This window comes from Sus scrofa, chromosome 6, assembly GCF_000003025.6.
Source record: "Sus scrofa isolate TJ Tabasco breed Duroc chromosome 6, Sscrofa11.1, whole genome shotgun sequence".
Taxonomy (NCBI): domain Eukaryota; kingdom Metazoa; phylum Chordata; class Mammalia; order Artiodactyla; family Suidae; genus Sus; species Sus scrofa.
In genome coordinates, this window is record NC_010448.4 from 17545114 (window position 1) to 17562807 (window position 17694).

Genomic DNA, 17694 nt, shown 5'->3' on the forward strand with positions numbered 1-17694 from the left:
CAATATGCACAAGTCAAAAGAATATAATACATAGAACCAAAGATGCCAGACACAAAACAATACATACTGTGACGCTCATTTGTAAAAAGTCCAAAAAGAGGCAAAATGAATCTACAGTGTTAAAAGTCCAGAGCAGGTGGTACTTCTGGGAATGAGGAAGGAAGCAATGATTGGGAAGGGGTACCAGGAGGGGGTTCCAGGATACTATAATGTTCTAAATGGTGCTTATCCAAATGTGGTCTCTTACTAAAGTGACACTAAATGGCTAAATCTTACCAATACATAAATAGTGGGAAAATAAGTTCCGAAATATCACAGACACAAGTACCCTTGGCATATACTATGTAAAGTCCAATAATCTTTGACAAGCGTGCCAGGACCACTCAATAGGGAAAGGACAGTCTTCAACAAATAGTACCAGCAAAACTGAATATCCACATGCAAAAGAATGAAGATGGACCCTTAGCTTACATCATACACTAAAATTAACTCTTAATGGATTAAAGATCTAGATGTAAGACCCAAAACTGTAAGATTCCCAGAAGAAAAATATAGGAGAAAAGCTCTTACGACCCTGGACTTGGTGATACATTCTTAGATGTGACACCAAAAGTAAAGGCAGCGAAAGCAAAAACTAACAAATGGGACTACATCAAACTTAACTTTTATACATCAAAGGACACAAGCAGCAGAATGAAAAAGACAACCTAGAGAATAAGACAAAAGATACATAAATCATAAGGAGTTAATATTTAAAATATATAAAGAACTCCTAAAATTCAACAACTAAAACAAAAAATAATCTGCTTACACAATGGGCAAAGGAGCTGAATAGACATTTCTCTGAAGATGGATATAGAAATGGCCAATAAGCCTACGAAGAGATGCTCAAGATGCTGGGGAAATGCAAATCAAAACTACAGTGAGGAAGCTCCTGTCGTGGCTCAGCAGAAACAAATCTGACTTCTATCCATGAGGATGCAGATTCTCATACCTGGCCTCACTCAGTGGGTTAAGGTTCTGGCATTGCAGTGAGCTACAGTATAGGTTGAAGACGCGGCTCAGATCCTGCGTTGCTGTGGCTGCGGTGTAGACGCGAGGTTACAGCTCTGATTCGATCCCTAGCCTGGGAATCTCCATATGCCGCAGGTACAGCCCTTTAAAAAAAAAAAAAAAAAAAAAAGGGCAATTTTTTTTTTATTTGCCTTTACATCCCCCATCATTGGGATGTCTATCATAAAAAATTAAAAAAAAAAAAAAAAGGAGTTCCTGCTGTGGAGCAACAGGATCGGCAGTGTTTCGGGGACAAAGGTTCAATCCCTGGCATGGAACAGTGAGTTAAGGATCTAGTGTTGCCACAACTGCAGCACAGGTTGCAACTGTGGCTTGGATTTGATCCCTGGCCTGGAACGCCATATGACACAGTGTGTTGAAAGAGGAAAAAAAAGACAAAAAACAAAAACAAAAACAAACACACAAACAAAAGAGAAAACAAGTCCTGGTGAAGATGTGAAGATATTATAATCCTGTGCCCTCTTGGTGGGTATGTAAGATGGCGCAACCACCAGCACTATCCATCTTTTGAGCTCTTTTCATCTTGTAAAGCAAAAACTCTGCCCATTAAAACCCTTTTTGATTTACAATCTCTTTTGTCTATTATTAGCATAGCCACCTCTACTTTCATTTTGTTCCTATTTGCATGGACTATGTTTCCATTCTTTCACTTTCAACCTATTAGTTAGTATCTGTGATTTTAGAGTGAGCCTCTTGTAGATGGCATATGGTTAGATCATGTATTTTTAATCCATTCTGCCATCTTTGTCTTTTAGGGTCACAACCTCGGCACACAGAGGTTTCCAGGCTAGGGGTCAAGTCGGAGCTACAGGTGCTGGCCTACACCAGAGTCACAGCAACGCAGGATCCGAGCTACGTCTGCGACCTACACCACAGCTCATGGCAACATCGGATCCTTAACCCACTAAGCAAGGGCAGGGATCAAAACAGCAACCTCATGGTTCCTAGTCGGATTCATTTTTCTGCTGCACCACGACGGGAACTCTTCTGTCTTTTGATTAGAGAATTTAATCCATATACATTTAAAGTAATTGCAGATAAGGAAGGATTTACTCCATTAAAATATAAAACTTTCGGAAGTTCCCTTGTGGTGCAGTGGGTTAAGAACCTGGCATTGTAACTGCAGCAGCCTGGGTTGCTGCTGTGGCATGGGTTTGATCCAGGCCAATGATCATTGGCCTGGATCAAACCCACAAAGTGTGGCAAAAAAAAACCCCAAGAAAACAAACACAAAAATGTTCATAGTTCAAAGGATATCATCAGGAAAGTGAAAAGACAACCCACAGAATGGGAGAAAATACTTGTAAGTCATATATCTAATCAAGGATTTATATGGAATATACAAAGAAATATAACTTAACAACAAAAACATAAGCAATCCAATTTAAAAATGGGCAGCACTCCTGAGCATCTATTTGGAGAAAACCATAACTCAAATAATACATGCACCTTAATGTTCACTGCAGCACTATTTAAAATAGCCAAGACATGGAAGCCACCTAAATGCCCATCAGCAGAGTAATAAAGAAGATGTGTATAACACACAATGGAATATTACTCGGCCACAAAAAAGAATGAAATAATGTCATTTGCAGCAACATGGATGGACCTAGAGATTATCATTCTAAGTGAAATTAGACAGTGAAAGACAAACATCATTGTGATATTACTTATATGTGGAATCTAAAAAAAGGATACCCATGAATTTATTTGCAGAACAGAAAGAGACTCACAGACTTGTTTATTTTTTTGCTTTTCAGGGCCACACCTATGGCATATGGAAGTTCCCAGGCTAGGGGTCAAATCAGAGCTAAAGAGGCCAGCCTACACCACAGCCACGCCTGTGACCTACACCACAGCTCACAGCAACACCAGATCCTTAACCCACTGAGCGAGGCCCACTGAATGAGGACAGGGATTGAACTGCATTCTCATGGATCCTAGTAGGGTTTGTTACCCACTGAGCCAAGAAGGGAACTCCCAAGATTCAGACTTTGAAAACAAATTTATGGTTACCAAAGGGGACAGATCAGGGGACGTGGGGCGATGGACTGGGAGTTTGAGACTGGCAATATGCACACCGTGGAACATGGAATGATTGGCCAACGGGGACCTGCTGTACAGCACAGGGAACTCTAGCCAATATTCTATGACAGATACTCTATATGGAAAAAGAATGGATGTGCTTACATGTATAACTGAATCACTTTGTTGTACAGCAGAAATTATCACAACATTGTAAATCAACTATACTTCAATAAAACTTTTAAAAATGAAAAAAAAGGCAAAAAAGTTAAATAGACATTTCTCCAAAGAAGATATACAGAAAACCAACAAACACATGAAAAGATACTTAACATCATTAATCATCACGGAAACACACATTCAAAAACAACAAGATGACGCTTTATACCTGCTAGGATGGCTACAATTAAAAAAAAAAAGAAAAATAAAAATAACAAGAGTTGCATGGAGATTTAAATAAAATCTTCATTCACTTCTGGTGCCAATGTAAAATGGTACAGCTGCTGTGGAAAACAGCTTGGAGGTTTCTCAAAAAGCTAATTATAATAATAGTTACCATACGACCCAGAAATTCCACCCCTAGTTACATATCCAAATGAATCGAAAAAGCACTCACTCAGATACTTGTATGCCCATGTTCACTGCGGCTTTGGTCACAAGAGCTAAAAGGTGGAAACAATCCAGGTGGCCACTGGTAATGGATGAACAGACAAGAAACAGATGGTATGTACTCATCATGGAATATTATTCAGCCTTAAAAGGAGCGAAATTCTGATACATGCTACATTAGGGACAAACTCTGAAGACAGCATTCTAAGTGAAATAAGTCAGATACAGAAGGACAGGTATTATAAGATTCCATCCTTATGTGGTATCTAGAATAGTCAACGTCAGAGAGACAGACAGCAGACAGGGATTACCAGGGGCTGGGAGGAGAGGGCAATGGGAAGTTATGGTTTAATGGGTACAGACCTTCAGTTTGGGATGATGAGGGAGAGTGGCGATGGGCACAGACTGATGTGAGTGGACTTAATGTCACCATACACTTAAAATGGTTAAAATAAGAAACTTTGTTATATACATTTTACAATTAAAAAAAAAAACTTAAAAACCAAAATATACTAAGTAAAAGAAGCCAAATACAAAAGGACAAATATTTTATGATTCCACTTATATGAGGTACCTAGAAGAGGCAAATTCAGAGAGACACAAAGTAAATTAGAGGTTATCCGGGGCTTGGGAGAAGTGATGAGGGGGTGGCTACAGAGTTTCTGTTTGGGGTAATGGTAATATTTTAGAAATAGCAATATTGATTACACAACACTGTGAATACAATTAATGCCACTGAACTGTACGGTTAAAAATGGTTAAAATCGTAAATTTTATGTTATGTATATTTCACCACACACAAAGCTAGGTTTACATAACTATCATCAATGTAAGCCAAAATCTTACTTTTGTCTGAACCACAGCAAAACAAAACAAGACCAGGGAGTTCCTGTTGTGGCGCAGCAGAAATGAATCTGCCTAGTATCCATGAGGATGCAGACTCGATCCCTGGCCTTGCTCAGTGGGTCGGGGATCTGGCATTGCAGCGAGCTGTGGTATAGGTCGCAGACACGGCTTGGATCTGGTGTTGCTGTGGCTGTGGCGTAGGCCAGTGGCTACAGCTCTGATACGACTCCTAGCCTGGGAACCTTCATATGCCAAGGGGGCAGCTCTAAAAGAAAAATAAAATAAGATAAAATAAACCTACTGGACAACCATACATTTCTCCTTATTTTTACTAAGTAAACCTAACATAAGGCAGTACATAGTTCCCATTCTTTTCTAGGATCTGCCTTGCTTTTTTAAAAATCTCACATAAATTTGCAAAAAAGAGTCTTTTGAACTGGATAGCGCTTGTGTGTTAAGACGAATGGATCTCTTCTCAGCTCTTACTACATGAACAATTATATAACACCACAAAAACTTCAAATAAACTACACGGCAACCAAGATCATAAACTTCCAATTGAGGAAACAATGACTGTGACTGACTCATTTCTATCCCAGTCCAGCAATAATCAAGTGAAAAAGACACAAAGGCAACTCTGTAATGTCCTCCGGTGACGTTTCCATCAGTCCACAGAGTATGCAGTCGGGAGCAGGGGAAGCCCTGTGGCTTTTCCTTACATTCCTTTACTAAGGATTATTGAAAGGAGGACAGAAAATTTACGTTTCACTATAGAAAAGAAAGAAGACAAGTTGCCGACAGAAAATGATACTTCCAGATTACTAACTCTATGAAAAGGATAGGGGACAAGATAGGCAGAAAAGAAGACAAGGTGAAGAAGGACAGTTACAGAATAAAAATCGTGTTGGGAAAAAAATTACACACTTTCTCTTTGTGAATGGGAATCCCATACTGACGTAATAAAAGTGTAACAACAGAGATGTACCCAAGACCACCTGACTTGGAAAATGAAATCTAGAAACATTAAGATTGCGGAAGCTGCAAAATGAGGTTGGGCTAGCCCAAGAGATTAGCAGAATACTTCGTCGGAATAAGAACGGAGGTTAAAGTTTTGCAGAGCACAAAAGATACTTCCTAAAAAGCAGCCCCACAGGGCAGAGAAAGATAACAGACCTGGGTGGTGAACAACAGGAAGTGGTGCAGGTCCACAGGTATTTGCACTTGGATTATAATGAACTTAGTAGGAGTTCCCGTCGTGGTTCAGTGGCTAATGAATCTAACTAGGAACCATGAAGTTGCAGGTTCCATCCCTGGCCTTGCTCAGTGGGTTAAGGATCCGGCGTTGCCGTGAGCTGTGGTGTAGGTCGCAGACGTGGCTCGGATCCCGAATTGCTGTGGCTCTGGCGTAGGCTGGCGGCTACAGCTCCGATTCGACCCCTAGCCTGGGAACCTCCATATGCTGCGGGAGTGGCCCTAGAAACAGCAAAAAGACAAAAAATAAAAAGAAAGAAAGAACCTACTAAGGCAGGGGTGTCACCTAGGGAAAGCTAACGTGATGGCTGCCGGAAAGGGTGTAATCTTGGCAGTCGCCACTGCCCAGGATCTGAATTTCAGGTCTACAGTTCCAAACATAACTTATTCCTACCAGATTAAGTCCAACTGCTACAGATAAAAATTCCTTAGGCACCTTCATGGAATTTATCATAACTACAATTATTTATTTAATGTCTTTCTTCCCCCACTAGACCATAAGCTCCCTAAGAACAGGGACCGTGGTTGTCTTATTCACGACTGTATTCCTGAACATAGCACAGAACCTGGGATACCCTGAGATCAAGAGGGGGCTCACTCTGCCTTCCCTCCCTCCCATCTTGCCCTGGCTTGCTCTCTAGTGCGTAAGCCACACCCATACCCACATGCAAAATGGATAAATAGAAGTTCCCGTTATAGCTCAGTGGTAACGACGCTGACCAGGACCCATGAGGACACAGGTTCGATTCCTGGCCTCGATCAGTGGGTTAAGGATCTGGCATTGACTTAAGCAGTGGCGTAGGTCGCAGACGAGGCTCAGATCTGGCGCTGGTGTGACCCCTAGCCTGGGAACTTCCATACACCATGGGTGCAGCCCTCAAAACACACACACACACACACACACACACACACACACACACACACAAATAAAACATAAAAAAAATTATACACTGGCACACATCCATTAGAATAGTTAAAAGCAAAATGACTCGCAAACGTCATTACATCAATGAGGATGTGGAAAAACTAGAAAGCCAATGCATTGCTAATAGGAGTGTAAAATAATGGAGACAATTTGGGAGTTCCTGCTATGGTTCAGTGAGTTAAGAATGTGACTGCAGCAGCTCGGGTTGCTGTGGAGACATGGGTTCGATCCCTGGCCTGGAGCACTGGGTTAAAGGATCTAGCATAGGCTGCAGCTCAGATTCAATCCCTGGTCCAGGAAACTCCATATGCCATGGGTGCAGCCATGCGGAAAAAAAAATGATGGAGACACTTTGGGAAAAGGTTTGACAGTTGCTTAAAAAGTTTAAAGAAAAAAACAACAAACCCCATACAAACCAAAAGTCTCATTCCTAGGTATAAGGAATGAAAATATCCATTCACACAAAGATTTGTACATCAAAGTTCACAGCAGCTTTACTCACAATAGCCAAAAAAGGGAAACAACCCAAATGTCAAGTAACAGGTGAATGGGAGTTCCCACTGTGGCTCAGCAGGTTACGAACCTGACTAGTACCCATGAGGATGTGGGTTCAATCTCTGACCTTACTGAGTGGGTTAAGGATCTGGTGTTGCAGTGAGCTGTGGTGTGAATCTGGCACTGCTATGGCTGTGGCATAGGCTGGCAGCTGCAGCTCAGATTCAATCCCTAGGCCTGGGAACTTCCATATGCCACACATGTGACCCTAAAAAAAAAAAGAAAAAAAGATGGGGGTGACAATGAAGCAGTTATTTTCAAATAGACTACTTTTGCTGAGGGTTGAAAGAAGGTTGGAGGGAAAAGCAACACTGAAGGGAAAAAAGTAAAACTCTTTCAATCCCAATAATTTGTTTTAATCCTTCAACATCTTCCATGCATATACCAATATATACTGACTATGTAGGACTAGAGAGAGTCATAGTATTCCGTAATAAAATTATAGTGTCACCACTGATTTGGTTTAGTAGTAATAGTATTTATTGGGTGCTTATTCTTTTTTTTGGTCTTTTTAAGGCTGCACCCCGCAGCATATGGAAGTTCCCAGACTAGGGATCGAATCGGAGCTATCGCTGCTGACCTACACCACAGACAGAGCAACTCAGAATCTGAGCCTGTCTGTGACCTACACCACAGCTGACAGCAACACCGGATCCTTAACCCACTGAGCAAGGCCAGGGATCGAACCCGCAACCTCATGGATACTAGTCAGATTTGTTTTGGCTGAGCCACAACAGGAATTCCAAAATCAGCCTTTAGTTTGCCGGTTTGAGAAAGTGCCGAACTCTTGCTGGACCCTGAAGATGCTGCCGGAATGCTCTTTTGTCTGGTCTTCGCAAAACTTGTTCCTTCTCATCAACTAAGTCATCTTCTCACGGAAACTTTCCAGGTCCTCTAACTAAAGCAGACCTACCCCTTGCCACCATTTTTCTTTCTCAACTCCTTGTTTCCTTCCTAGAAAGCACCAGCATTTAGCTTTTGTCTGTTTTGCCTTCTTTTGTCTCCCTAAGAAGGGTAGCTTCAGGAGGGCAGAACCAAGTTTATTTGTGGCTGTGGTGTAGGCCAGCAGCTGCAGCTCAGATTCAACCTCTAGCCTAGGAACTTCTATAGGCCTCAGGTGCAGATCTAAAAAAATAATAATTCATTAACTGAACCAATACGACTAATTCAAAAATGCAAAATTAATCTGTTAGAGTAAATATAATTCAATTATCCTACCAATTCTAAATCACATTCAACCTCCAGCATTAACACTAATCATATCCATTAATCAAGGGCCAAAAAAAAGGGCAGTTCCCGCTGTAGGACAGTGGACTAAGAATCTGACTGCAGTGGCTCAGGTTGCTGTGGAGGCTGGGGTTCGAGCCCCGGCCTGGCACAGTGGGTTAAAGAATCCAGCATTCCTGCAAGATACTCAGATCAGGAATCCCTTTCTAAGGAGGAGCCCCAAAGTGATTTCAAATGGGAAAGAGAAGGATGCAAACCAATGTGTCTTCCTCAACTCATCTAATAAGAACCCCACTGTTCCAGACCTGCAGGCAAAAATGTTGGTCACTCTTGACTCTTTTTCTCTCGCTCTTCAAATCTAATGCATCATTTAAAATCCTACTGGCTCTACCAACACAACACATCCAAAATCTGATACACCCGCACTGCCACCACCCTGGTCCAAACCACGAACCATCTCTTGCCCCAAATACTGCAAGTGCCCCAAAACTGGGCTCTTCAATTCTGCCCTTGCCCCGCTCAGTCTGTCGGAGTGATACTCCAAAACCATTAGGTCACATCTTATCACTCCTTTGCTCCAGTGTGCTTTCCCATCTTAGAACAAAAGTCAAATCCTTTCTCAAACCGGCAAAGCTGTACTTCATCTGTGCCCCTCTGATGATGGCAACCTCATCTACCTCCAGCCAGCCACTATGAGCTCGCTCACTGCTCCTCAAACACACCAGACATACATCAAGGCCTTTAAATTTGCTCCTTCTTCGCAAAAAGGTCTTCCTGCAGATACCCACACGGTTAGCTCCTGGAACTTCATTCGGGCCTTTATGCTAGTCATTTTCTTCAATAAGGCCATCTCTGGCCATCATATCTAAATTTCAATCCCTCATCCTCACACCCTCATCCCATACATGTCCACAGTCCTCTTCTTTTTTTCTCTCTTTTTAGGGTCGCGCCCGCGGCATATGGAGGTTCCCAGGCTAGGGGTCGAATCAGAGCTGCAGCTGCCGGCCTATGTCACAGCCACAGCAACACCAGATCCAAGCCACATCTGTGACCTACACCACAGCTCAAAGCAACGCCAGATCCTTAATCCACTGAGGGAGGCCAGCATCAAACCCTCATGGATCCTAGTCGGGTTTCTTAACCACTGAGCCACGAAGGGAACGCTGTTCACAGTCCTCTTCTTTGCTTTATTTTTCTTCTTACCATTTACCACCACCTGACAGAGTGTACATTTTATTTACTTTGCTTATAGACTGTAATCACTTCCCATAGATTGTAATCTCCATGAGGGCATAAACATTACCGACTGCTTCATTCTCAGCACCTAGAACAGTATCTGGTGCTTAGCAGACACTTGATAAAGCTTTGAAAGAGTAAGTGAATAAATGAATAGACGCGGAATGAACAAGAAAACTGGGACAGAGACAATTCTGCAACAGCCAAGTAAGAAAGACTAACTGCAGGTTAAGATCTGCAGCTCAAGCTTCAAGGGCTGCCTTGGCTCGCAGGTGCTATCTCTGGCTCCACCCAAATGTGGTGAACCAGATTAACCACCACCATTCAAGATTAATATCTGCGACTTGAGTGTTCCTTGCAAGTTCATTTTCTATTCTAAATCAATCAAGAAGAAACTGGAGGGAAATGAAATCACAGATGAAAAACATTATTGGCTACGCATTACGAACTATGCTTTAACATGCTACAACCCACACTTGAAACTTATTACATAATAAGGCATACACCAAAGGACACAGCTAAAGCCAAAATTTTGAAATAATGCTGTGTAGGTTAGAGAAGTCAAAGGATTTATCTAGAGCACACCCTGCACACTAATCAACTCTTTGCCCCAAATCTTGCTGAACCTGTTTAATATACCGCTATTAAAATAAGAACCACTACTACCCAACTCACTCTCAACTAGTTATTTTGATTTTGGGGAGTTGTTTTTTTGTTTGCTTTTTGGGGCCATACCTGGGGCATATGGAGGTTCCCAGGCTAGGGGATGAATCGAAGCTACAGCCGCCAGCCTACACCACAGCTCACGGCAATGCCGGATCGTTAACCCACTGAGCAAGGCCAGGGATCGAACCTACATCCTCATGGATACTGGTCGGGTTCGTTTACCGCTCAGCCACGATGGGAACTCCACAACTAGTTATTTTGAGGCTGAAACAATGGGAAAGAACTTTTAAAAGCAAAAAATGCTGTACAACCTACAGAGGCAAAAAGTTACTACATTCTAATAAGTTAACTTGTTGGCCACTAGAAAGATTTATTAACGTCCTTCTAGAGTTCCCATTGTAGCTCATTGGGTTAAGAACCCAACTAGTGTCCATGAGGATGCGCATAGGTTAAGCTGTGGCATAGGTTGCAGAGGTGGCTCAGATCTGGTGCTGCTGTGTCTGCGGCACAGGCCAGCAGCTGCAGCTCCAATTTGACCCCTAGTCTGGGAGAATTTCCCATGCTGCAGGTGTGGTCCTAAAAAGGGGAAAAAAAAATTTTGCCTGGGAGAACTTCCAGATGCCACAGGTATGGCTCTAAAAAATAAAATAAATAAAATGTCCTTTTGGGGAAAGCTTAAGTTTTAAAAACTTTTATAGATTTGTGAATCAGGATGCAAAGCTTCCTCTTCCCAAGCCCCAAATTAAAAGGAAAAATATTTACCTTTTTTATATTCACTTCAGAGAAAGAACTAATAGAAATGAACTTTTTTCTCAGTTATAATAGGGTTATATTATGAAAGAACTTCCAAGGAATTATTTACAAGATTACTAATGTATTAATCAAGACAAAATAATGCACACCATAAATAAATAAATTAATTAATTAATTTATATTTCAAATATCCCAAACCTTCAGGGATTTGGAGGGGAATGACCACAAAGGAGAAAAAAGGAAATTAAAAATAGAGTAGTGGAAATGCTTTCTTTCTTTCTTTTTTGTCTTTTAGGGCCGCACCCGTGGCATATTTCGGTTCCCAGGCTAGGGGTCCAATTTGAGCTGCAGCCGCGGGCCTATGCCAGAGCCACAGGAACGCCAGATCGGAGCTGAGTCTGTAACCTACACCACAGCATAAGGCAAAGCTCAATCCTTAGCCCTCTGAGCAAGGCCAGGAATCAAACCCAAAACCTCACTGTTTCTAGTTGGATTCGTTTCCACTGTGCCACGACGAGAACTCCTAGAAATGTTTTCTTAACTGGAGCGGATTTATTACTTGGGTGAATACATTTTTCAAAACTCAACAAGCTGTACACTTTAAAGGAACACAATGTACTCTATGTAAATCACACCTCAAAATAGAGTTTAAAAAAATGAGAAGTCTGGGAGTTCCAGTTGCAGCTCAGCAGAAACGAATCCGACTAGGAACCAAGAGGTTGCAGGTTCCATCCCTGGCCTCGCTCAATGGGTTAAGGATCTGGCGTTGCCCTGAGCTGTGGTATAGGTCACAGATGCAGCTTGGATCCTGCAGTGGCTGTGGTGTAGGCCAGCAGCTGCAGCTCCGATTCAACCCTAGCCTGGGACCCTCCATATGCTGAGAGTGTGGTCCTAAAAAGTAAAAAAAAAAAAAAAAAAAAAAAAAAAAAGAGAGAGAGAGAAGTCTGTTTCCTTTAAGAAAGAAAGAGTTATACCAGGGAGGGTCTCAAGGAGAATTTGTAGAACCTGACACAACAGACTTTACAAAAGAGGGTGACAGACCTAAATCAATGGCCAAAAAAAAAAACCAACTCACAACCTCCGGCCTCAAGGTCAACTCAAAATAGAAAAAAAAAAATAAAGGCGGCATAATGGAGGGATGGGAGGGTGGGGAGAAATCTCAGCTTCTTAAGAAAACGAAGACCAAACATGGTATTACTTCACAAAGTACAGGGCGAGGAGCAAAGGCTCTAGAGCCTTCAAATGGCTCTGTTAAACGAGAATCTGTGAGGCTGCTTCCCTTTCTGTAAAATGGGGATAACGACGACTCAAGAGTTTAGCCTAGCAGACAGAAAGTGCTCGATGTGTGACACGCAGCGCATTATATCACTGAAGACACCAGAATTGCATACCGACCAGGCCTCCCCAGTCTCCGTCTCGTGGTCGCTTTCGTACGCCTGGTCGCAGACAGCCAGGCCTCACTTCCCTCCTATACACGACCCTAGCAGCGTTTTCGGGCCCGACCACCCCTCGCTGCCCACCTCCCGGGCCTCACCTCGTTCATGAAGCGGGTGACATCGTAGACTCGGCCATGGATAACCAGCCATAGCTCTTTCGGGGAGTTGCGCTTCGCCACCTCCTCCAACCGGTAATAGGTGACGGAGGTCTCGACCCCTTGCCCATCGCTGCCGCTGGCTTCCACAGTCGCCATTGGGTCTCCAATATCTCTTCTCCACCGCTAACCCGGTTTCCGCCGCTAACTTCCTCGAGGTGGAAAGAGCCCTCAGTTCTTCCGGGCTTCCGTAACCAGGCCCATAAGGCTCCTGGCAACAGCCAATCATGACCTCGGATAGTTCCTGGTTCTTTTTCTCTTCACCAATGAAACGAGGGACTCAGTTTCAAATCCCGCCCACTACTGGCATGATCCTAGGGGCGTGGGCCTGGTTCGAGGTCCAACTAACCAATCATATTTACCCATCCTCTCCAATCTCACCAATGAAATACTGTGATTTTGGAAAAGCGCCGAAGAGAGACGTTGACAGACGAGTCAGGCAAAGAGCCAGAAGGTTTCCTCTTCACTCGCCGTAGGGCCCCGCAGAATTCTGAAAAGAGGGAGCAGAGTCACCATTCCTATTTCCTTCTCCACGCGGCGGATCCTTCCTGAGCCACGTGGAGCTCGTTTCTCCCCCCACCATCCGCACAGTTCTCTGTTCCTGCCCCAGATTTACGTTTTTAGTTTGCAGCCTCCAGGCTGTGACCCGCGAACCCCGTCTCTCTAAGGCAGTCTTCTCACAAGCAAAATGGGCATAATCTCTACCTTATAGATTAAATGAGAGTGCAGAAAGCTTGGTACATAACAATACATAAGTGACCGGCGGTGTTAGAAAAAGCGGAATGACTGACCTGAGGCCTTGAGACAGTGACTGGGGTTACAGTATGGAGTCACCTAACTTTGTGCCACTACTAAGAATCTGATTTTGTCATGTCAACTATATCTTAAGGCTGGATTTTAAATGAATTCTTTAATGATCAGGACAAACTACACTGTTTTGTTTCTATGTGTTCTAAAATAGAATTCGCCTCAACTGTCGCTGGGTAGAGGTCCTGGCCTTTTGGAATTACAAGTTGGGTTAATGTGCAGGGTAGTGAGCTACTCATTTTTAACTGCCATTGCAAATGCCAAGTTGGTTATTGTGAAATGTCATTTTCATCATGTCACTCTCCCCTACTCTCCATAGTCCACCCCCACCCACTTTCACCTTTTATAAGCCTTGTGCACCAGCTACTGACTCCTAAACTTACGAGTAAAAATTCACATCTGGGGTCTTACAAGCTCCATCCCCTCTCTTCCAGGGAGTTCCCTGGTGATCTAGCTGTTAGGACTCAGGCGCATTCACTGCTGTGGCCCAGATTCAGTCCCTGGTCTGGGAATTGATGTCCCACATCAAGTAGCTGCAAGCTGTGGGTCAAAAAAAAAAAAAAAAAAAAAAAAAACAAAACAGGAGTTCCTGTCGTGGCGCAGTGGTTAACGAATCCGACTAGGAACCATGAGGTTACGGGTTCGGTCCCTGCCCTTGCTCAGTGGGTTAAGGATCTGGCGTTGCCATGAGCTGTAGTGTAGGCTGCAGATGCAGCTCGGATCCCGCATTGCTGTGGCTCTGGCGTAGGCGGGAGGCTACAGCTCCGATTCAACCCCTAGCCTGGGAACCTCCATATGCCGCAGGAGCGGCCCTAGAAATGGCAAAAAGACAACAACAACAAAAAAAACCCAGAAAGGTACCCTTCCATTGCCTATTCACCTTTCAAGCACCTCAAATTCCAACCCAGAAAGGTACCCTTCCATTGCCTATTCACCTTTCAAGCACCTCAAATTCCACCTTTTTCACAAACTCTGCTACCATTCTGAGCGCCAGTGATTCCATCTCCATAGAGTATGTAAGCACATTACCATTTCAGAAATTTCTGAAAGACAGAAAAACATTTACATACATAGAAATTTAAGTGGCAGCAATAGAGATTTGCAGCAAATGCAAAGGAACACAGCTCTGACATATATTTGGTAAATGAATAATTGACACTTAACCCCAGTGAGCATGAGTCAATTGAGAAGCCTATGTTAAAAATGCAGATTCCAGAGTTCCCTCGTGGCTCAGTGGTTAAGGAATCCGACTAGGAACCATGAGGTTGGGGTTTCGATTCCTAGCCTCGCTCAGTGGCATACAGCGTGGCCGTGACCTGCAGTGTAGGTTGCAGACGCAGCTCGGTTCCCCGGTTGCTGTGGCTGTGGCGTAGGCCTACGGCTCTAGCTCCCATTTGACCCCTAGCCCGAGAATCTCAAGTGCCGCAAGTGTGGCCCTAGAAAAAGACAAAAAAAAAAAAAAAAAAAAAAAAGCAGATTCCCTCCTGTCCAGACATGGAGTCTCTTGCTCACCTTGAATCTTGGCTTGCCTTGTTACTTACTTTGGCTAGTAGATCACAGCAAAAGTTCCATCTTCACCGTCTTACAACTCTTCATGATGCTATGAAGGAGCCTGGGACTAAAAATCAGCCATTTAAGCTGTCTCAGCTGCGCCTCCCCCTTAATCAATTTGTTAGCTGAATGTAACACATGAGTATGTCTAGGCTTTATCAGCAGAACTGCCCAGTCAACCCACAGAATCAAGAGAAATAATAAAACATTGTTTTAAAACACTAAAAAAAGCAGATTCCTGGCCCCACTACCAGACATTCAGGACCAATGGGTCTGGATATAGAATCAGAAAGGAACATTTTTAGCAAGTATTTTAAATGATTCCAATGCAAGTAATCTGTGGATAACTTTGAGAAAACGCTCAACTTTTTTTGAAGCATTTTTAATGCAGTTTTTATGGGCTACACTCCATTTACAGTTTTGACAAAATATTGGCTAGATTCCCCATGTGGTACAATACATCCCTGTAGCCTTTCTTATACCCAATAGTATTGCCAGTAGCACTGCCCACTCCCCACTGGTAACCACGAGTTTGCTCTCTCTTTTTTTATTTTTTTGTCTTTTTAGGGCCACACCCACAACATGTGGAGGCTCCCAGGCTAGGGGTGGAATCAAAAATGTAGCTGCCAGCCACAGCCACAGCAACATCAGATTTGACCTGAGCCGAATCTGCAACCTAAACCACAGCTCACAGCAACGCCAGATCCTTAACCCACTGAGTGAGGCCAGGGATTGAACCTGCGTCCTCATGGATGCTAGTCAGATTCATTTCTGCTGAGCCACGACAGGAGCTCTTAATTTGCTCTCTTTATCTATGAGTCTGTTTTGAAACATATTTGATGTCTTTATCGCTTGTACAGTGAATTACTAAAATCACATAGCATTTCCTTTACTACTTCCACCTAGGAAACCGAATCCGATAGTGTTTTTTTAGTGTTGTTGTGTTTTGTTTTTTCTTTTTCGGCCACACCCAGGGCATGTGGAAGTTCCTAGGCCATGGATCAAACCCACACCAAAACAACACTCAGAGCCACAGCAAGGACAATCCTGGGTCCTTAACCTGCTGAGGCACAGAGGAACTCCCTACAGGGTTTTTAAAGTCCTTAAGAGGAAAGCATGGAAGAAACTCTCACCAAAGAGAAAGAGGTTGGAGAAATACATTTGGAGTACCACAAAAAGCAAAAAATGGGCTTTCTGAGACCCGAAAGAAGAAAATGGTTTGAGATTCCTCCAGTACCAGGAACCCCACAAACTTCCTCAAAGGGACCTAGGCAGGTGACAGGATTTCGGAGAGCAAGGGCTGGATGGTACATACAGAAAGACTGGACTCTCCACACCAGGGCTCCTGGCTAGCAGACAGACCTGAGTTCCAGTGTGGAGGCTGCCAGCTCTGCAGCAGATCTTTCAGGAAGGAACCAATGTGGAGTAAAGACTAGAGGGCCTGTCCTGAATGTTTTGCACTGTGTAAAACCCCTGGGGAGGAGGAGAGGGATGCGCTCATCAAGGACTAAGACTGAATTTGTCACCATCATGGCAACCGGAATTAGAATCAGATTGAAGTGGGTTTTTTTAAAAATTTGTATTTAAATTTCTTTTTTTTTTTTTTTAGAATTTCAAAGTTGAAAGAGTAATACAGTGAATTCTCATTTACTTTTAACTTAGATTCACCAATTATTACTGTTTTTCCATATTTGATTTCTAGCATATATATTATTTATTTATCTGTTCTTTTTATCCATTTCTTGGGCTGCTCCTGTGGCATATGGAGGTTCCCAGGCTAGGGGTCGAATCGGAGCTGTAGCTGCCAGCCTACACCAGAGCCACAGCAACGCGGGATCCGAGCCGCGTCTGAGTCATGTCTGCAATCTGCACCACAGCTCACGGCAACACGGATCCTTAACTCACTGAGCAAGGCCAGGGATCAAACCTACAACCTCATGGTTCCTAGTCGGATTCATTAAACACTAAGCCACGACGGGAACTCCATCTCATCTATATTTTTATTGTTGTTAATGTTAAAACCACTTCACAGTAAGTTGCAGACATCATGGCCCTTTGCCTCCAAATGTTTCTGTATCTTCTAAGAATAAGAACACATTCTTGGGAGTTCCTTGATGAACTAGTGGTTAAAGACCTGGCATTGTCACTTCGGTGGCACAAGTTCCATCCCTGCCCAGGAACTTCTGCATGCCTCAGGCACAGCCAAGAAGAAGGGGGAGGGGAGAGACTCTTACTATGATTTTCAAATTCAGGGAATTTAACTTTTTTTTTTTTTGGCCATACTTGTGGCATGCAGAAGTTCCCAGGCCAGGGATCAAACCTACACCACAGCAGTGACAACGCGGAATGCTTCACTGGTAGGCCATTAGGGAACTCCTGACATTCATATAAGACTATTATCTAACACGCCATCTGTATTATATCCCAGTTAGTATAATAAGGTCCTTAGTGAAATTCTGGTGTGTCTATGAGAGCCAGGATCCAATGCAGGATAATGTACTGCATGTATTTATGTCTCCTTAATTTCCTTTAATCAAGGACACTTCTTGATTTTTCTTTAAGAACGCTGGCATTTTTG

The 17694-nt window shown here is 43.2% G+C and overlaps 1 protein-coding gene across 1 annotated transcript in view; it reads right to left on the bottom strand.

Moving 5' to 3' along the window:
• Positions 1 to 12917, bottom strand: part of CYB5B (cytochrome b5 type B (outer mitochondrial membrane)) — a 35444-nt gene extending 22527 nt beyond the window's left edge. Inside the window, 1 exon segment of the mRNA NM_001159592.1 lies at positions 12702 to 12917. Within this exon segment, the coding sequence (NP_001153064.1) occupies positions 12702 to 12857 (156 nt within the window). The 5' untranslated portion in view covers positions 12858 to 12917.